The 22904-nt window shown below is 37.4% G+C and overlaps 1 protein-coding gene across 3 annotated transcripts in view; it reads right to left on the bottom strand.

Moving 5' to 3' along the window:
- The window catches only part of NALCN (sodium leak channel, non-selective), a 234875-nt gene that overhangs the window by 138899 nt on the left and 73072 nt on the right, over positions 1 to 22904 (bottom strand). For all 3 annotated transcript variants that reach the window (XM_040537921.1, XM_040537936.1, XM_040537929.1), the window contains exons 8-10: positions 6203 to 6345; positions 5985 to 6089; positions 3141 to 3227 (exon numbers count right to left, since the gene is read on the bottom strand). In XM_040537921.1, coding sequence (XP_040393855.1) covers positions 3141 to 3227; positions 5985 to 6089; positions 6203 to 6345 — 335 coding nt within the window. The remainder of the gene's footprint in view (positions 1 to 3140; positions 3228 to 5984; positions 6090 to 6202; positions 6346 to 22904) is intronic.

Below are 22904 nucleotides of genomic sequence, written 5' to 3'. Positions count from 1 at the left end.
AGATATGTGTCTGAGTTAAATAAGGGTCTTCTAAAATACAAGATTAACACCCATCCTTTTTGCCCATCTCTCATGGTTTAGTCTTACCACTTTTAACTGCTATGCTCCTGTATGCAAGTGCACATTCCAGATCTATACATACATGCTGGTTCTGTTCTGTCTGTATGCCATTCAACCACCAGAGAGGAAGATGGACTCTCTCAAAAGTTGCCTGAAATCCCCTTTTTGCAGATCAGCGGTGATAGAAGTGTAAAGACTGATGATTTCATTTTACCTAATTGGGCAATTTGGTTCAATAATGACACGTTTGAGTGAGATGAAGCAAGTTACAATAGCTCTGCATAGTCTTTCTGTCTGAATTATTACTAGCTTAAGAATAGCACCTGTGTAGACCTGTGTTGGTCTACATGCCATTGTAATGTTACACCTAAGACAGCAAGGCCTGCTAGGCTGAAACACCTGAACTCGTCTTTGGGAGTAAGCAAGGCTGTACAAAACTAAAACTACTAAAACCTGACAGATCCAACTAGGGCACATTCAATGACTTGTAAAAGCTGTATTAGAAAGGTTTTATGATACTTAAAGCACACACATCACATCATTCTTTCCCCCACCACTCACAGCTTTAGAGAGCTGGCTCTATCCGTTTACTTACCTAGATGGCACATCCCCTCTTATTGAAGTGCCTCTCAAATAGTCAGTGTGTTTAAACACCACAATAGCCAAACCTGGGACGGATACACTTTACCACTTTAACGAATGTGAAGCAAAGCAAAGACACCTACTAAGTAGTTTTCTCAAGGTCTACAGGAAATTTGTGCCTGGCCAATAAACTGAACCCAGATCTCCAGAGTCCCGCTCCATTTCCTGAGCTGCTAGGGTACTTCCTCTCCCAATGCACAATATAGTTTGTTGAAGAAGTAAATTCTAAATTACTGAATACATCGAATAAGTGGAGTTTCTCCAAAGCACAGACCAACACCCATATTGAAAGAGAACTTTTCATAGCATACCCTTATACATTCTGGGCAGTAATACTTAAAGAGCCCAGAGAGGAATTAATAAAATCAAGCTTACTAAGAAATTTAATTAAAATGATACAGAACTATAGAGTCTTGAATACCTTTTTCTGGGAATTCCATCGTTCACAGGATATTGGATGACAATATACTTAACTAATGAAGATCAGAAGAATGCATATGAATTGAATGTAAGCCAAAGGCAGGACTTATATTCTCCAATCTGATTAACTCTTTCCCAGATTCAGATTTATATATCATGTTCCCCTTAAGGAGCAAAAGCCACCCAAACCCATAAAAAATAATAACCACATCTCTCAGAAAGGACTTCATGTACCCAGTAAGGACTTCAGAACACCTCCAAAATACTGCAAAGACTTTAAATACATGGATTTTTTAGAAAGCCTATTTTCTTTTTACTTTTGGACTGATAGAGCTAAAACAATAACACATGGTAAGATGCATAAAGGCATGTATGTTTATCTAGACTTTGAGATTTTGCTTTCTTTGCTCTGTACTTTTGTCTTTGTTTCATTAAAATAAAGCCTTTGGGGGGTACTATCCTAATAAAATGGTATTTTAATGCATCATTTTCCTTTGAATGTCACTCACATCCAGCAAGGTCTTAAATTACTGGAAAGCCTTCAGATGTTGACAAAGGAAAGAAGGATGAGAACTGTGAGCTGAGTTGCAAGAATACCGTTACAGTACCCACTGATGCAGCAGGTTTATGTTTCCTGGAACGCACTTTACCATGTGTTCACATGATACCCCAAAGGGGTGAAAATGCAATACAATGGGCAAAGGCAGACCAGGTAAGTCAGAATGCTATTCTAACATTCATCATCAAACATTTGTTTGCCCAGAGAAGGTGTGGATACCCCATCCTTGGAGGTGCTCAAGTCCAGGTTGGATGGGGCTTTGAGCAACCTGGTCTGGTGAGAGGTGTCCCTGCCCATGGCAGGGGGATTGGAAATGGGTGATCTTTAAGGTCCCTGCCAACCCAAACCGTTCTATGTTTCTGTGATTCTAGCTGGAGGAGTTTTCATTGTGAGTTCAGCTACATTTTATCTACATGCCTGAGACTGTTACTTGAGAATACCAGAAATGATATTTCTGTTGCTTTCAAAAACAAGAATTAAACTTGAGAAAAGGAGTCATCAGTTAAAACATATGCTATAATTAAATATATGCCAGTAGTTTGACAAAACAGAGAAATTTGAGAATGAACAGCTTGTGGAGTGAATGAAACATACTTGCGAGCTTACCATTCAGCAGAGTACATGCTGCCAACATGTACATGTATTTTAGTTTACATGTTAAACCAAACATAACCAAAACTGCCATCAACCATCAAGCTATCAGGTTGCTACAGTAGGTTTGGTTTTCTACTCTGAAACAAGTTTGTTTCATTCAGAAGTGTCATTATTTAACATGCAAATAAAAATTTGAGCTACTGTACAATGTGCCGTAATAAAAAGGGATATATAAAAAATATTACCTATATTAGCCTAAAATTATTTAAAAAATGAGGACACATTTTTACAAATTCATCCATATCCAAGTGACAATATTAGATCTCAAAGTTTGAAACACTGTATGGCGTACTACCTACATGCATCTTCCCCTACTTCAGTAAGCCTACTTTCAAGATGGAACAAGAGGAATGAAGGAATTCTGTTTTTAGTATGATCAGTCAGGCTTCTTGTTCTATGTTATCGTATTTTGTAATTACTAAACAAGCATTTCTATTGAGAATAACCTGGGAGTGAACTTGGGTTGTACCTAAAGTTTGATAGGTAAAGGAGGATTACTTATGTTACTTTAAATTAAAAAAAAAATAAAAAATATATAAAATCTTTCTCTTATGAGGACACAACGCTCTGAGTACACAGCATTTATAAGGAACACATTTTTCTAATCTTCTCACTTCGGGTGTGGTACATCTTTTTTTTGCTGATCTGTGGTTTTGAAGAACAAGCCTACACTGCTGAAAGCAATAGATTTAAAACAATTTATGACTATAAATATTGTAGTTACTATTTCTCACTACAGTCTCCTTATGCCAACATTTGAGTGGTGCTGGTTACACAAGTGATTTATTAAAAAGCGATGTAATACCTGTAGACATGCAGGAGCTCTGCCCTGGGGTTTATTCACATCAACAGCCACAAGCTGCCAACCTCCAGCAGCATCTTCATGAAACATCTTGAAAAGGAAAATAGTTGTCAGAAATGTTGTACTGATAAATACTATTGAATTCTAATATATTCCCCTTAAGGACATTTTGATCATAGTTAATTTAAAATAAAAGGGGAACAGCATTTTTTTTTTCCTGCACAAGAAAAGCCACATACTCTTTTCCCAACATAAATAGATTCTGAATTTTACTCAGATAACATCAAACACAATGTCTCTGTTAGTCCTAACATAGAAACTAATTCAATTCAATTCTGATCAGTATCATTAGATGGTGGTACTCATTCAGAATAAATTTCTTACTTAGTAAACTTATCCTAAGGAAACACAAACACATTGTGACCTAAAGGTAAGTTTCATGGTGCATTTGCAAACAAGAGACAACCCTCGTCTTTTTTACTGACAAAATTATTTTCCTCCAAGGATCAGACTTTACTTTTCTTGCACTGATGCACATCCAGAGTAGCTGTGCAGTTCTTCTGTACTGTTACCCAAAGCTCTTAATTGCTGTAAATATTTGAATGATATGCCAGCTCTAAATGATGTAAATGGAAAAAAATCTCGTAAACACAGTGGTACTCAAATTTTACCAATTCTGTTGTGTGGTGGGTTTTGTTTGTTTGTTTTTCTTTCTTTTTTTTTTTTCTTCTTTTTTTTTCTTTTTTTCCTTTCAGAAATTAGGACAAAATATGTAGACTGCTGGTCTTAAGGAACGGTGAGAAATTATGTCTGGAAGTGATTAACACTGTCCTTGAAGGTGTCCTTGAAAGAAAATGAACAGCTCTACCATTTTTAATTGTCACCTATGAGTCTGCGTGTACTATGTAATGAAGTGTGGAGAAGTTCCCACCTCACTCCCACCTTTTTCTTGACACACAACACCAAACAAGTTACTGCTGGAACACAGCTACCGCAGCAAAGTTGAATCTTAAAAATCTTTCAGAGAGATGTGCTCATTAAACTGAGGGCAATGTCACACATGTGGTTGTGATGCTGCTAAGTCCTTATGTAGCATCTCTGCACCAGGAAGAGTTGCCAACTCAGATCAGCACTGAGTTACTCCTCTTTGTACCATGCTTTAATGTGTAGTGCTGGAGGGGTTTCCAAGAACCTTTTTTCTATCCTTCTCTAGAGCCCCCTTCTTTGACTCTCAGACCTTTTCCATAGGACTAAGTTTTGGGACTAGATCAATGATTTATGAAGCAGGAAAACAAAACAAGATACTGTTGCTCTTTGTCAAGGTTATCTCATGCACAAAATAATCAAGGTTTTTAACTTGTATCTGGTGCTTTGAACAAGAAATCCTGTGAGAAATTTTCTGCCCTTCTTAATGCAGAAAAAGATAAATCTTTTTTGTAGTTCAGTAGGCTGGACTCCTTTTATGCCTCTTTAAGCGAGTGACTCAAGAAGCAAAGTAATCATTTACTTGTCTCCAGCACACATACCATTTTTATTTTGCATGATTCTATTTATATTCAATATGTTCATATTGTTCAGCATAATGACATTATTATGGGCATTTCTCTTATTCTTGGAATTCTTTAGCATTGGCTGCTTCTTGAATTTCCCTATATAGACCTCTCTGTTCCAGCTCCTCGCTCAGAGTATGTAAGTTAAGCCTATGTGATTGAGGTATTTGTCCCATGAAAAACATTACATTCCTCAGGCAAAGTATGTATCATGTGGAAAAGTCCTTTTTTTTGTTAGGCATTAAGTTGGTATCACCAAGTCTGCTTTGACTAAGCAATATATAGAGTAGAAATGATTGCCACAAAGTCTATTTGAGGCCAAAAATGTAGCAGCAAGTAGGAAAGGGAAGATTTACACAAGGTTTACAAGAATATCCAAAGGTATATCAGAAAATATTTAATAAATAATTTTGAAGGCAGTTAAATCCTCTGGTTTAAGAAAACAAATAATCTCTAGCTACAGTCGTTAGAACGGTTTTCCTCATTTGTATATCACCTATCTAGCTTCCTAAGGGCTTTTTGCAGGTAGTTTGTACTGGTCCCTCATAGATGGCAAACTGCACTAGCCTGGAAAAGCCTGACCATTTGTACACTCAGGATACCTGATATTATTTTTAGAATAATAAGTGAGAGAGTTAATATCTCAACCAGTTATCCCTTTTTTTTTTTCATATTGGGTCTTTCACAGTACACAATCCAAGCTTCCTGACATAGCTTCTTCCTACCCATTAGCTTATAACTAAGCTCTCACTTTCTGTGGCAACCTCAAATCTCAGCACTGCTCTTTCATTGCCTTAGCACCTCATTCCTCCTTGGTCTCAACATGCTCTTTTCAGTTCCAGGACTCACTTCCCCAGACACTTCAGCTACACTCTGACCTCTCTTCTTCCAGATACAGTTTGTGATTTCAGCTCTTCTTCTTCAGCACAGAAAGTGATATTCACTAGCAACCCTAATTCCAAACCCTCCAATGACATGAGAAAAAAAAAACACCTTTATCGTAATTAAAACAAAATAGAAATTCTTCCATAACATACCCAGATACCCAGAGAACCACTTTACAGTCTTCTTTACCATTCTTTTTTTAAGAAAGCCTAGTAGGATAATATCTCCCAGAACATAATTCTATATGAAAATACATATATCAACTTTAAAATATATGTGGTAACACGTAAAGTGAAATAAAACTGAACCTAGTGGGATGAAACAATAATTCATGGGAATTTCTGGCTTATTATTAATTCCTAAACTAAAACCAATCAAGTTCCCAAAGAAACTCAGTATTTGGGTGCTTCACCTGGGTGGTGGCAGTTGAAGTGGTACTGCTTCTGGATCCCCACATCTGCTGAAACTGCACTCTAATTTCTGCAAATGTTTCAATGATGACTGCGATGAAAACATTCTATAAAAAGGAAAAGAAAGAATGGCTGACATAAAGCTCAGCAAGCAGAAAAGAGAATAAAATCATTCAGATCTGCCTTTCAGATAGTTTTAAAAGAAGAAATTTTTCAGTACCTTCACAAGCCAGGCCAGAAAGAAAATTAAGGTGATGAAATAGAAATATGAACGCCATCGGGGAAAGCTGTCGATTGCTCGATACATAAGGAACACCCAGCCTTCCTGAGAAGCAGCTTCATAAACAGTAAATATGCTTGTGCCTAAGGAAAAATGAAAATGTTTGCCATTAAGCCCCTTGAACTTTTTCAATATTAAAAAATAATCATCTTTTATCTAGTTTTCTTTTCTCGGAAGGATATTAGCTCTCCTCTCCCCACTTCGAAGAGAGGATTTCAGGTGCATTTCTATGTTTCTTCTTTCTGCAATTGAATATGAATTGATTTTATATCAGACCAGACTCCATTCTCTCCCTGGACACACATACATAATCCCTTAGATGGGTTCATTGGGAGTATGCAAATGTCTCCAAAGGTAGAATTTCTCCCATCATGTGATTTCAGCAGCACCTGTGAGAAAAGGCAGATTTAATTAAAAATATCAGAAGCAACATTCAGTAGGTGAAAGGAATCACTATTAATACAAGCAAGACTGAACAAGCAACACTACACCAAAATGGTGCTTGATACTAGTCAGCTCCATTAAGTGTCTACAAGAAGCTACTGAATGATGTTAAAGCTCAGGCAGATAGCCATGGTAGTTGCATTAACGTAAATGTGTTGTGTTAAAAAATGTTAAAGCATTTTAAAGTTGAACTTACTATAACATTCTGGAGAGGGGGAAGAAAAGTTATTAGGGGTTTATGTGTGTGGAAACCATTATAAGATCAGTACAGATATACTCTGCAAAGTGCAGGGCAGACTAGAGAGCAGGTTTAAGTACGCTGAGTGATGCACGTGTCTCTCAGTTCCACCACTAGCTGTAATTTGGCTCAACAAACATTATGCTTAGCAAAATAGGAGCTACAGTTACCTGCATTGGATGGGATGCTAAAATGACTGTGCCTGTGCCCCAATTCACAGAAACAACTCGAACAGAAATTCAGGTTCTCCACTCAAAGGGAGCTGGGCTGCTCAGGCTTAGATGGCCTTTTGGTATGGGCACCAGGGTTTGCAACCCGAATGGTGAGTCTTAACTTCAGCACGCTTGGACGTGCACTCAGCTGGCAGCACCCACACACAGCTACGCTCCCTGCCAGGGGAAAATGCATCCGTTGTCCTTGTTTTATTATTCCAAAGACAGAACGCAGACAACATCAGACCTTCAGCCCTTTATTCTATAGAAATGGATGCTGGATTGATGAAAATGAAGTATCTGTTTATTTTTTATGCTTTGGGGTTGCAGACACTAGAGGCTGCAATTTGTTGGCAGCCACAACACAACTCCCATCTAAGTTGACAACACTTTTTACACAAGGGCTAAATTTAAGTGCTTCTGATTTTGTTTTCATCCCTTCCACCAGTTAGCTATCGGCAAGTCTATAAGACACAAAAGGTTTGAAAAGGGATAGGTCTCAAAATCTCAAATACAGAAAAATAAAATAAAATAAAATAATAAAGAAATGCCACATACTCCTCATCCTCTTCTCTGTTTTTGCCACCTAAAAGGAACAGAATAATAAGTCTATTATATTAGCTTACACTAGTCTATATAAGATAGAAATTAGGGAAATACAAGGAAATAAATGAAAAGTAAAGATTTTTATAGCTTTTTTTTTCATAAGAAATAATATTCTGGTATGATTGAAAACACTTGTTGGGGATCATTCTTCTTTCCTATTCATTTTTCCTTCTGGGAGGCCAGTAAGTAATGACAGATCAGCTTTGCTTTACTGAAAATGGATATACTTACAATGTCTCAGTAATTGGAAAGTGCTAAATCTGCTAATACACTCCAAAGTGAGTGTCTCCAAAATTCAGTGATAAACTTGTCGTGAGTTACAATGAGAAAGAGTTTGGTCTTCTTTAAGTACAGAAGAATAGGACTGTTTGTACAATTTTTATATATAATCATTTTCCTCCCCCTAACTACGTAGTCCTGGAAATAAATGCATAATAATAAATAAAGACAAGTAAATAAATAACACAGCTAGTGTTACAGAGAATCATGGTTAGACCTAAATTGGACCAAATACATGACCTGCATTTAAACAGATCTTGCCAATGTAAGTCTGACTATACAGCACTGATTTTTCCTGCGTCATGCAAGATGGGGGAGAGTTGCACCTTCTCTGTTTTCAGAGCTCTTTGTGGAATTACTGGAGAGCTCCAGCATGAACCTCTGCAGAAAAGAGAAATGTTCTTTGACAGGTAAAGGAAACAAGCAAGCCAAAGCAAAAGAAAGCCTAGACTGCTTAAAAGAAAAAGTCTATGTGATATGGTAATTATTTTGAAGGGAAACGATTAGAAATGGAAATTTCTAGTCTTGATTTACCCTACTGGCACAGAAACAATACAGCAGCTACTTTCTAACTTGATGTTAACATCTAATGCCTTGAGCAGACAAGCATCCTTTCTTCCCTTTACAGTTGGACCAAATTTCCTTCACCCTGGTCTCTCATATGATATCCCTCTTCCTAGAAGGTTGCACCATTTTCATGTTGAGTACCAATTTGATTATGCTTCCCATCCTATCTGACCCATCTGAGCATTTCTTCCCCTCACCTCTGTCCTCGTCACAGCACTCTTATGCTCATCTCATACTCTACTCCTCAACATTTCAGGCAGGCCTTGTCTTGTCTTGTGCACATCCTGAGAACAGCATGTATGTGGTGGAGCAGAGGTGAAAGGAGAGAATGAGACAGGAGTGGGGCAGGCCAAAGCATTCATCATTTGAATGAAATGTCATCAAAATAAGTGTTTTCCAAAGACACAATGCTTTTCAGAGCTGTATCTGATTCTGTGGAGGTCCTTTAAAAGCAGGAGAGTCTTCCTGGAACAAGAGTTTGTATTCAATATGACTGGCACAGAATGGAGTTAAAGGCCCAATTTCTCTCCAACTGGAGAGCTCTGGCATGAAATCTCCTTCAATTTTAGGTAGACACGCGATGTGAACTTCAGTAATCCAGTGTCCCACATGGAAACAATCAGGTTGGAAACAATCAGGTCTTAATCCAAAACTGGATTTTTAGCTCTATTCCATTTACGTACATTTTAAATCTCCTGGTTTTACCCTGAGAAGGAACAAAATTAAACTGTGAAATTAAACTGTGAAATCTCACAAACTACTGTGAAATTGCAGAATTGTCCTACAGTCACCTTTTAACTCTGCTCCACTACTGCTTCATTTCATGAAAGATCTTGCATAAAAGAGAGAAGAGCAGCTTGAGGAGTGCTGCCCTTAGGAAAACATAGCAGCTGCTAGCGACACGGAGATATTGAGCAGGAACCAACCAACTTCTCAATCCCTCTACATTTGCACCATCCACATACTGCTGTGGTAGGTACACACAGGTGGGATGAACCTGGAAGTGTTTTTTCCTTAGGGAGTCTCCTTTACAGATGGATCTTCATTGAAAAAAGGAGACAGGGCTGAATGAAATCTTTTTGTATACACTTGCTAGTTTGAACTATAGGTGTTGAGTGGCTGATATGGTCACAGTGGGTATGCAAAAATGTTAATCCAGTCTATTAATTTTTTTGGTTATTGAATTCCTTCCTATTTATTGCATGTGCTTCTCAGGACCAATGGACAGAAATAAATAATATTAAAAAAATAAAAAATAAAGAGGAAAGAAAAAGCAATCAAGCACAGATAGCAAAACCATTCCCGATTCTTCAGAAAAGAGAGTGGTCTTTATCAATACTGAAATATTCATCAGTGATCACTTCATGGGTATTTTGCATTTCAAAAATTCAGAAAGTAATGGTTCAATTATCTAATATTATACTGTTGCTGAACTGATTAAATTATTGAACAAAACAGTGCTGTTAAGGACAGGCAGAGATTAAGAAAAAAAAGAAATCTATTAAAAGTTGCTGGCTAGGAAACTGTAATTAGTCATTACCAATGGGAAAGTCACAGTAAAGATTAGTAAAACAGCGGGGATGTCATGCAAAGTATTTATAACACACACACTGGGCCATCTGCCACAGTAAGCCAATACAGTGAATGGACAAAAATGCAAAATATACCCATTTGAAATAATGTGTTCGTATGTGACATTAGAGTAAAAGTATGCCTTGTATGTACCTGGTACAGGTGTTCTTAAGGTAATCTTTCCACATATTTATGTTGCAATAAAACACTTCCTTTAACCATTATAAAGCAATTGCCCCTAAGAATATACATTCTTACTTAATGTGTGTGACTAGAAAGAAACATTGCTTTCAATATTGATGCCAGGAATCATGCTGCTAATTACCTCTATAAATGCTGTTTCATCTGGATATAGAATAAAAGCATGACAGTAAGGGATCCAACACCATGAAATATTTTGCTTTCAATATTTTTTTTCTTGGTTAACAACTTCATTACTGCATGTTTTTTGCTCTTCTAAAAGTTACATCCATTTAAAGACAGTCAGCAACCAACTCTGTGAGTCTCTAATACTTAACTACTTCTCCCAAAGCAAATGCAAAAGCTATTAAAAAGATTCTCCTGTCATGGCAGCTCTGTTTTTCTCACTATGAGTTTTAAGCGATGGTAGGATACATCACAAAACAACCTGATGTGGCAATGCAGCCATTTGTGAAACCTAACTTATGCCTCAGATCAAACAGCAAAATTCTCCTTTTCCATAGGTGTCAGTATTTGTTAGTATTCTGTCCATCAGTGACACAGTGCCTTCCTCTACTAGTTCGGAGGGCTTAAACCCTGACCACATAGTGCTAGAAGTGCCATGGTTAAGGCACATGAGAGCAGAGGACTTCCTGTATTTGTGTAAATCAAGAAGGAATATGTGTGTCAGGGCCTGGAAAACCTGCAGAGCCTAACCATTTGAATACACAACAGGCTCCATTTACTGCAAAATATGGCCATCCCTTGCCAACGTCCTGAATGTTTAATCAAGATTCATCTAATTTAACTATAGGCATCAGTGAGACATTTCAGTCATTAAAATGCTTTGGACCATGAAGATCACAGAATCATAGAATCATTAAGGTTGGAAAAGACCTCCAAGATCATTTGATCCAACCATCCCTCTACCACCAATATCACCCTCTAAAGATGGTTAAACACATGACTGAAATGGCACAGTTTAGGCATGTGGGCATGGGTAACCATAGTCCCAAACCCAGTCCCAAATTTGGGACTAGGATTTCAACAGCTGCATCTACAATACTGTTAAGTATTAGTAAACAAAAATATCTACAAAATATTTAGGATAATTTTCCTATTGTGTGCCTCAGTAGATGGCTAAAACTTGGTGGCAAGAAAGATTAAAGTCATTATGAGGAACTTTCTGATGACAACAGGGTTAAAATAAAGGAATATGCTTGGAAATTTTTATGTTTTAGTGATTTTGTTTCAACTCATCCAATAAATTCCACATTTTTATGTTACAATAAAATACTTCCTTTAACCATGTTGGATGGTTCATCAAAACAAGGAAGGAAAACACAGATCAAATACACAAATCAAAATAAATACATCAATATCATAATCTGTGTCAGACTCAAAAGACTGCATTTATATGACCAACACATATGTCTACCTTTGGAAATATTTTACAACTGCACGTGGTTATTATCAAAAAGAAAAGAAAAGGTCCAGAAAACGAAAGATTTAGTGGAGTATGGGAAAAAAAATGAATCTTGCTCAACTTGTGCAAAGTTTTCATTTGTTTCATAACTTAAAGAAGAAAGACAGTTATCAGGAGGAAAAACTGTATCACTTCTAGTCATGCTCATTTAGGTATATAGGCATTCAGCACTGAAATGTAGGGAGCTTATGCCTTCTTCAGTATATATGTTTCTTTCAAATCTGCCAGCTGGGAGCATTAGCCTGAAGGGGCATGGAGAAAGAATTGTTGCTTTACCACCCAAAGGACAAATGATTATAATGACTACAAATTATTATAATTGAAGAAAATTCTACTGGTTTCCATGCCTAACAGAGTGCAAAGTTGCCTGGCTCTTCCATGCTATGCAGATGAATAGTGTACTGGGAAAAAAAAAAAAGAAAAGAGAATTAAAAGTACCAGTGCACGTTTGATGATTTTTAAATACCTAAGGAAAAGTTATTTATGGAAAAAACAAAACTTGACAGAAGAGAACAATAGCATCATTATGCAGGGATTCTATTCTATACGGTATATTTTATATTTATGTATATCTTACAAAGATACAGGATTTCCTGCTCCCTTTTGAGCCCATGTGACACCACCATGACCTGTGGCATCAGATCTTGCTATAATCAGCTCATCCTGTGAATGGACATCAGGAAAAAGGGAGTGCACCAACGCTATCACTTCGAGACTACAGAATTAAAGGAGCTGAGCTAAAAGGTCATATGCAAAATTTACTGGGTCTGAAAACACAACTCTTTGCTCCTAACTCTATGCTATGATCTTGTTTCAAGATTCAAAATTTCACATTATTAGGGGAAAAGAATACACTGTGTCAACGTGTTGTCTTTTATTAACACCTATGTCCTATGGCATTTGTAGCCACTCAAGGTGAAAAAAAAAGCTCAAAATCTAATATATGGAATGCCACTAACTCCAGCATTTTCTGCATATGTATTCTATGTTTACTGGCTGTGTTGGATCACTACATCAGGGTTTTCTCAGTTCTGTTGTGCCTTGCTGTGAAGCTGCTGAGAAAGAAAACACAGAGGGGAGGCCACCTGCACCAACTGGGTGAACTTCCATCAGACAAACTTCTAGTGGTCTGTGTAGCCTCTAGAAGGAGACTCCTATATTGCATGGTTAGGAAAAACAAAACGAAATAAAACATTCACCATTCCTGTAAGACAGATGCATGAACAGTTCAGTTTTGGAAAAAAAAAAAAAAAAAAAAGATAAAGGTTTTATTTTGCATTTTTTTCTTTTTAATCGGGAACCTATGGCAAGTAAAAATGCATACTTTTTATTAAAAGCTTACAATACTACATATTGTTACACGTTAAATGCCTCAGGTTCCAGATACGAACACGCCCGTTTTCCTCATGCTACAACAGCCACTAGATGGCGATCATGCACCTCGAGCACATCTGGAACATCAGGCAGCAGCTAAGCCGCCACCCCAGACCGTGCAGGCTGATAACCTCCCATTGAGCTAGCAAAAGGATTGATTTTTCTATTTCCCGGCGAAACGAAGCAGCCTTCTGGTGCTAACTTATCTCTGTTGTGCTGAATCCTGAAAGGTATCCTTCCTTAGGATGGTGTTGTGAATGTTGTGCCCATAAAGAAACAACCTCTCTCCTAGCTACAGAAATGTTACCAGCCTTGTTTCTGTCCCTGCTCACTTTCACTGATGAAATCATGAAGCTGAATGGTCCTGAAATGAACACACGGATATTCCCACTGACCAGCCAGCTTTTAGTTTATGTCTCCTCTTTCAGCATTAACACATTTGTAAAACATTGCACACAGTCAGGATTTTCCGGCTATCTTACCCTATTGCTTTGGTGAAATTAGAAGTGAGTAAAAATCGCCCAGAAATGCAATGACAAAATTGTTTGCACTTCTGGGAAGCAGACAGTAGATACGACTGACATTGTGAAAAAGATCAAATCCTGTATGGCTTAATGGGGTTTCTTGCTTGTCTCTGAGTGAGTCATCCGGTCCATTTTACTCTCCCAAACCAACTCATATCAGGTAGTTTGCCAGCCAGTAGAGATGAGGAGGAATGGAAGAAAAACAAACTATACCAAACGCCCTGCTCCTCCTTTGAAACCTCAAGCCCACTGTGATTTATGTGTGACTGAGCTGTGGCAAAAATGGCAAAACAGAACCTGTACAGAGCGCTGACCTGCAACAGAAGGAAAAAAACAAAAAAACATTCCCAGTCTGAACACAGTATTTAACCAATGAAAGTGCAGTAACTTTGAACTACTGGTGTTTACTCGTGATGTTATTGATTCTTCATTCTGAAAATCTGCTTCCTGGAGAGAAGATAAAGCATCTATGTATGAGAAGATACTATACAAGGAGACCATGTGCAGAAAAAAACAATAAGGAGATAAAGAAACACTGCAAATATAAGTGCTAGGATCGATGCAATTTGTTCTACACATGTGGTAATGGAAAGATGGAAAGTCAGAGAAACTTCAGCAAAAGTTTTGATGGATGGACTTAGACAATTACACTATTTGCAAATACAACTTTGGTCACTACTGAGAAGTGTTAGCTTGCTAATATGAATGTAGTAATGTTTGCATATATATTGGCTGCACAGGGTAAATAGGAGCATTGCAGTTCATACTTACTTATACCATTAGTATCTTACAAGTGATAGTGCCTGTGCTCCCTGATTTAATATTTTACGTTTTAAAATCTGTTTTACGTTTGTAAACAAGTCCATGGTGTAAACCAGACAATCATTTTTCAAAATGACTTTAGGTGTGAATATATATGGATATTTAACCAGACTAGCATTCATATTTGCTTTTCTTTAATACCTTTTTGATTAAAATGCTTCTCATCTAAATGGTCATGAATAAACTGACAAATAGAGATCCAGAATGTCAGCAGAGCTCAAAAGCTGGTTTTATGTGCATAAGTACAGTCTGCTTTTCCCTTTTTGCCGTCACACAGCTGTAGTGCTAATATACACTCTCATAGAATCACAGCTTTTTTGTGTGTGGCAACTTTAAAAAATGTACTGGCAGTTGATGAGGATCAAGGAAATGCTGAACTGTGAATTGCTCACACCTCGCACACCACTACCTGGAAGCTTTGCAGTACAGTCAACAACTCCCACCTCTCCTTCTCCCTAGAGAGTCTTTTTAAGGAGGCAGCTTCTCCCAGGTCCCTACACTCCCATCCTCAGCAGCACTGGCAGAACTTGAGACTGGAGCCTGGAAGTAGGACACTGCCGTAGCTGGTAGCTGTGCTCTGACTGAGGGCTCGACTCACCTATCCCTGACAGGCATCCAGTGCTACCTGAAACCTCAGGCAGAGCCCAGCTGGCCTCCAGGCTCTGGTCCTTTAGGGTCTTTGAAGTCCAGGAGAGCAGTCTAGAGCTAAGCACAGTGAAATTATGCCAAATACAAAACCCATCCTCCTCTCAGGAGAAACATCTGTTGTGCAGCATTACGATGGAACAGTTTCAAGGTGGACATATACCTGCGTGTGCTATTCTGGTAAATCCCATGGAATATCACAGAGGAGTCAGGGTCACCAGCAAAGACCAGGCGCTCCAAGCCACGTGCTTGGACAAGCAGCTTGGACTGGATTCATGCAGCTGGCTTCAGGAAGTACTAAAACTGAGTATGTTTTTTCCCTATCAAGCCCTAATAAAACTCACTTTCGGACCTAGAAAGCAAGAATACAGAAATCCCTAGGCCTTGCTTTTAAAACTGACAAATGCTGTGAAGATGGGCCTGCCACCACCTCAGTCGTTCTAATGAAATGTCTCTGATTTAAAGTACAGTCACAGAAGAGAAAATGACTGCTACAGTAAATGTTATGACAAAATAGTGTAACATAAAACATGTTAAACAGAAGAAGCTCTATAATTTATATTAACTTATTCCTTTGAAAATGAGCCATCTTTTTACAGGACTGTTTTTTCTTCTTTTAAAATACATTATGTATGTAGATGCCTCTAAAACTGTACAGTAAAAGTGACAGTCCAAAACCCAAGCATTCAGAAAATCACACATTGTTACATTTAAAATTTAAGAAACACATAAAGGGTTATCATACTAAACCTGAAAATTCGAAGAATGCTCATGCTACAGACATTATGTATTTGGATTGTCATTCAGTCACATATTAAATATTAGGAATGTCTATTAGAATCAAGATAGTGATGGATCCCTTTGTTAGAGAGAAAACTAAGTATGCAAATCTTTCTTGACATAAGGCATGTAAATTCAGCATTGACTTTCATACTGTCAATCAAAACCATTCACTTTTTGCATCAATTTTTTTTTCCAATAGTCAGAGTAATCCAACTCATTTTAAGAGCAGTCATGAAACAGCAAAGATAGCATGTATCATGGTGTCAACTAACTTGCTTAACTAATAAAAAATGCACCTGCTTTGTAAGAAGAAAGAAGTCATGTACTGAAGTGTGGAAGAATGAGACCACAGAACACAGATTATAGAAACATTTCCATATCTAGCATGACCACGATGGTGTTTTACTCAAAAGCAGAGTTAAATAAGAACCATGACTGTACATTTTACTTATGAGTAATTATTTCATCGTGTCTTCAGGCTGGCCAACTGATAGCAACTCTCTTGAAAGCATGAAAATGGATGAAAGCAGAAAAAGTTCACTAAAAGAAAAAAATGTAGGAGCTACTGAAAACATGCATAAGTGATTCAGATGAACAGAATAATAACTGGGGGCGCTGGCAACGCACAGAGTGCATAAAATTGTGTGCATGTTTGGGAAATAAGGTTTACAAGAAGTTACTTGACCTAAGTGGAGCATTAACAATGTAGTATTTATATTAACAATAACTGAAGAATCAGAGAAGCTCAAGACAAAAGGCCTTATAGAAGAAGTAGGCTGGTACAGAAGAGAAGAAAAGAAAATCATGTCTACGAAGTGCTATAAAAGCTCTTGCAAGGGATTTTGAAACCTACTGCAGTGTATTTTATTTGACCTCCATGACAACGTGTTTCATTATTTCCAGTGGCAGTGCAACTCCTTCATCCTGAAGTTTCAAACTGTCCAACCAATCATCAATTTAAAAAGAAAAAAACCTCACAACAGTACAAATATTTAACAAAGGAAACAACCTCCCCATCCCCAGCAGAGGCTGAAAGAGACAAAGGTGAACCAAAGAGAGCTTTTAATTTACTATACAAGAACCCATGCTTTTGATTGTGTGTGGGAAGTGGTTGCTCAGTCTGATAATAAGTAACAGCAGGTTACGTACACAGGAAGGTATTCAAGGATGAAATTCCACAGTGTATCATTTCAATAGCTTTGTAGGCTATATTATTTATTTTACCATAGAGCAGGAGACTCAACAATTTAAAGGAATCTAGACAACCAAATCTATGCCTCTGCCCTAAAGCTCTTTCAGTGTCATTCAGTGATTCCTCTGGGTATTGCTTATGGATTGTATGCATTTCTCTGAAGATATAATCCCTCCCTTAAAATGAAAAGATCAGCCCCTTCCTCTTTCAAAGATAACATTTTCAAAAGCAGTTGCATGAAATTCAGTCCATCCTGCAATCAGTGATAAAACAGCCATCATCTTAAATCAGATACGAATCAGGCCAATGTTGAATGCATTTGAAGATGCTTCCCCACAGCATCCTAATTTAATTGCATCTCCCCCTTGCTGCAGGTATAGTGTATGTCTGAACAAGCCTTTCTTTCTTTTTTTTTTTTTTTTTTTTTTTTTTTTGTGTGTTAAGTTTCGCTTGAGAACAATGACAACAGTAGAAAAGCCCAACTAGCAAGATCTGCTGAATACTCGGTGGCTAGAAATAAGACAGTAGCAGTACTTAGCTCAATGCATTTCTGGAAGGAAAAACAAAACAAAACAAACAAAAAAAACAACAGTAAAGCTTGTAAAGAAACTTGAAAGCCAAGAAGGCATTATAAAACAGATACATGTGAGAAATCTCATTAGCCTCTACACATCCGAATAACAGGAACAAATATACAGTGCTAAATGCATCTTAAAAGACTAGCGTTATCTGAGGAGACAAAATATTCAAATGGCAGAAAGGAGCTCTGTGACTGTTACAAAAACAAACAAAAAAAACACAACAAGAGACAGTCACTCAATGACCCATTTAGCCATTAATGAGTATTCCCTGGTATCTGCTGTATGCCACTGAAGGTAAAAGAATTTACTCTGTTGATGTGAGAGCGAGAAGCTTGTCCACTAGCTTAATGTGTTAAGGAGGAGGAGGAGCAGACAGGGAGAAGTGGCTTAGTATGCTGCTAGCTCACTGAACCCCACAGCACCTCTGTGAGGTAAGTGTAGTATTAATCCCATTTCAGAGATGGATATAACAATTTAGAGACTCTAAGACCTTCCTCAAACAAAAAACAGAAGTAACGTCTAAAATGGGATTGTAACTTAAAGGTTTCTGATTTTAAAAGAGGGATTAGATTTTCAAAATTTTTGTTCTTTAGCTGGATGCTCACAGAGAATGAACCTAAATTTATTTAATAAAAAATATACAGAGATACCAGCTACTATCGATACTACTTCTTAGTTCTCCTTCAGAAAACGAAAGGTTGACTTGAAAAGAGAAGCAATTCTTGTAGCATTTCACTACTTTTATTCTTGACTGTCTTAAATAAAGTGTTTGCATGACCAGAGATCTACTGGTTATCAAAAGAATTCTTGCAAGATTAGCACTAATAGACTAAGCAGCTGCCAGTTTTATTTGGAGATAAAAATCAAAACCTTTTGGCAAGAACAGCTCTATAAACTGCCAGGTATTTGGGGGGAGAGAGAACGTTCAAAGTTTTAATACACTCTGTTTAAACCTTGTTTTCAATATTATCTCCTTCTGCAGAAATCCTTTCTGATGTTTATGCACTACTGGAGATAGTTCAACACACCCATAAGAGAAATTTCCTGGACTTTTCACTGTCAAATCAATGTTTTTTTTTTTTTTTTCTTTTTTCTTTTTTCTCAGATATGCCTTCTCTTTTTTCTCAGCATAAAGTTTTCCTGCAAAGATGTTTATTCTCTGTGTATATGTGTGTCAGCTCTGTGCTTTGACTCAAAGACACTTTAATTTCTTGTAGACCTATGATATTTAACATATTTTTCTTCAAAGCTTTTTGCTAAAGAGGAAAATATGGCATTTTGTACTGAGCCACATGAACATGTGGTTTGAAAAAAAAGGGACCGTGTGTTAAAAAAAATGAGTTTTGGCATTGCTCAGTGAAAGAGTTTCCCAAGAAATACAGATCAGACCTACCCCCAATAACGTTTTATCAATAGATGAGCTAAACAGACCTCATTCTCCATGTGAAAGCAATTTTCAGTTGGTGAAACGAAATTAGGGCTTTTGGACATGAAGGCACAAACAAGTGACGTGTAAATCTGGGGATGATGTTCTAAATGTTGTTTTCTTTTCAGTGACTACTTTTTTGCCCACTTTGACCTGAAAAAGATGCCTAGAAGTCCCTTCACTGAACTCTAAGGCACTTCTAATTATCTACCGTTTACTTTGGAGTAAAAGCATACATGAGGACAGCTACTGCTGGCATTTATAATCAACACAGCTTGTTATCCTCAGTAATTTGTCTGCAGGTCCTACCATGGCTTGGATAGGGTTTTATGTTGTTACGTTCCCATGTTTTCCAGAACAGGAAACAAATCCTGATCCTAACTTGGAAGCTCTGCCAACAAACTTGAGTGTTTTTTTCAAAGAGAAATCTATGTTCACAACTTTAGAATTGCACTGCCCAAAGTCAGGCATGTGAGCTGACGTTCTGATAGCTAAAACTAGTTTGACTCTTTGAGATGCTGATGGAGACAAGCTCTAAATTTTCAATCCTGGCCCGAATGCCAGTGCTTGAAGCCAGATGGAATTTTAGCATTCCTTTAGTAGAGACAGAGTTAGATCTCTGGTTCTGCAATTCGACAATTGAAGTCCCTGAAAAACACAAAAGATGTTGGGAAAATAGTAGATTGATCAATATGTTGTTTTCAAATAACTTATTAAATTGCCTGCCACATTAAAAATAAAGCTAGAGATTGATTCTGCAAGATGCAATCAGAGAAGAAAGCACCACTGTTTCCAGACCCATTTATTTTACAGCATCTGGGAGACGGGCTTCCTAAATGAAGATGAATACAACAGAAAATCTCAAAAAAAGCGTGCTTTCAAAACTGACCATTAGGCAGATCTGTCTTGTTCTGGCATTAAAACCTTTTTCTGTGACTTTCCCTAGGAACTTGTAGAAGCACCAATTAAATGCTTTTAGCAGGATTAATGTGCTTGGGTCAGAAATAGAGGAGAAAATCTGCTAGTAGTTAGTAGCAAACACTGAAATAACTGAGAGAACTGTAGAATTCGTCTAGCAAGAGCAGTTTAAAAGCAGATGAGATAAGCATCTGTAAGTAGTGATGGTAAGTAGACGTGACTTAATCTTGGAGAGGCCACACAATGAGCTGGACCCTCAAATAAATTTGAGGCTCAAGCTAGTTTTCTTCAAGTTTTTTTTTCTCTCCTTTTTTTTTTCTTCAGCATTAAAGATTTCTGTGTCACAAAGAACATCTGAGACTGAGGCCCCTTTACCTGCAACTATTGTCTTCCTTGATAAGGAAGACATTCCTTATACTCTCATACTTAATCCTGACAGAAACATTCAAAATCAAAAAGAAAAATATTTACCTCCAGTCACCTGATAATATTGTAAATTATTACCTGTACGATGAACAGAAGATGGAAAAGGTATGTGATGAAACCTGCATTTGTGGGGAATTCAAGTGATAAAGAACTTCGCTGTCTAAAAACGTTCAAGAAATTATTTTTTTTTCTTAACTATTATAGCTAGTGGCTTCAAACAGCTACCCAGCTTCTCTCTATAGTGCTGACAATGAAAATTATTTGGCCTGGCAAGAATATGGCTTTCTTGTCTAACATCCCATTATTTGCCATAAGAGCAAAGGAAGCTTTGCAAGGCCATCTACTGATCTATCACAAACAACAACAAAAAAATATCAATGGAAATTAAGGCTGGAAAAGGATGAGAGAGGAAATCCTCTTAAGTTTTTCATAGTCATGTAAAACCAGTACAAAGTCTCATCCTTAGTAATTATATATATATATATATATAAAAAAAAGTGATATTAACATGCATAAAGAAAATTGTGTTTGTTAAGGACTGGTCCAATGAGGTCCTTTTCTCTGAGTGGGAGCATAGTATAAGAAAAATAATATGTAGCAATAGTAAGTAAAGAACCAAAAATTGAAGTGGCAAATATTAGTATTGTTACATTATCATTCCCTAAATTGTAGTTGTAAACAATTAAGATTCCTACAAAGAAATAAAAATTGCCACATATAAATCTATGCAGTCGCCTATAGTTACACAAAACTATCATGCTCATTTCCTTTTCATCAAAATCTGCATGTTGACCAAGACGATAAGCATGTTATATTCTTTACAAGCCAAAAACTTAATTTTCAAAATATTTTTGTTGGAAAGCTAACGGAATGAAACTTAATCTTTCTGACAGGTAACAAAAATAAAATAAAATAAAATAAAATAAAATAAAATAAAATAAAATAAAATAAAATAAAATAAAATAAAGCCTCGCGTAATTTTAAAATGAGTTGTTTGACCACAATCATCAAGTGTTGACATAGCCCTTCATATGCTTGGATTTCTCCAAATGCTGCACATAGACTCTACAAATTAAAGAAGAGTTCACAGTGCAAAAAACAGCTTGCATTTACATTTCATCTGGAAAACGGTTGTAGGAGTGATGGCATAAAGCCAAGTTCCACTACTTCTAAACTGGCTAAATCATATTCTTCAGTAAGTATCTTTTTTTTTCCTTTTTTTTTTTTTTCTTTCCTATAGGAAGCATTCATGAGTCATGGGTTGTAGATCTGACTTCTGCTGAAAATGGTCATGTGAATCCCATTTCTAACAGTGAATCATCTGGCAGAAGTGAAGCGTTAAGCTTACAAAGGAACCTTATTTTTATTACACGGGTTAGGGTGCAGGGATGTAAAGTAACACTGTGAATAAATAAAATGTCACTCAGGCCGTGATTTGGTGATAAATTAACTCTAGCTGTAAGGCTCTGAATACTATGGTAAACGCATCACATGACAAGAGGTACTGCCAGTTAAAAAATACTTTTTGATGGTTTCACTTTGAACCAAAAACTTGCACACTGCAACATGTATTGCCTGTCTGCACCCCAACTTGTTCCAGAGTAGGTATTGTCTGGTTTCCTACCTCCCACGTAAAGGTATTAGGTGTACATTCAGTACCACATACCTCTATGACTCTGACAGTAAGGCATTCATGTATCCTGCCTCGTCTTAAACAATCTGTACTACAAGTTGTAACACAAGTCAAACCACAGCCTCAGTCTGTTGCAAGCCAGCACTTCTGAGAGCACTTATGTTGTCAAGTAATGTGGCTCCTGTTCCCTGATGTGTTCCCATGGATGTGCCTGTACTCTGTGTAGCTCTCTCCAGCCTATACATACCCCTAATACTATTCCAAATAAGCTCATATCTTCAACATCCTCCAAAGGTTGGCATTTCCTCATGCAATATACATCTTCAACACAGGATTATGAAACCACAACCCTGGTGGGCTGTGGCAACATGAAAGCAACACAGTGTTCACAGGAACTTCACACTGAATAATTCCATAAAATGTTTTAGTTGTGTCTTGGGACCATAAAGGTGACTCATGGGGTCCAGTGGGGATCAAAACCAACCACTGTACAAGTAGATACACAACCATTCTGCTCTAGGAGGGACTAGGCCTGAGCTGTTTGAACATGAGTCAGTCAACATGGGAAGAGTCTACTGGAAGTGTTGCCATCAGGTCGATGAAGGTGATCCTTCCCCTCTACTCAGCCCTGGTAAGGCTACATCTAGAGTATTGTGACCAGTTCTGGGCTCCCCAGTACAAGAGGGGCATGGAGCTACTAGAGAAAGTCCAGTGGAGGGCTACGAGCTGGGCCT

This window comes from Cygnus olor, chromosome 1 (genome assembly GCF_009769625.2).
Source record: "Cygnus olor isolate bCygOlo1 chromosome 1, bCygOlo1.pri.v2, whole genome shotgun sequence".
Lineage (NCBI taxonomy): Eukaryota > Metazoa > Chordata > Aves > Anseriformes > Anatidae > Cygnus > Cygnus olor.
The sequence above is the reverse complement of the archived record's forward strand: the minus strand, read 5'-3'. Positions and strand labels throughout refer to the sequence as shown.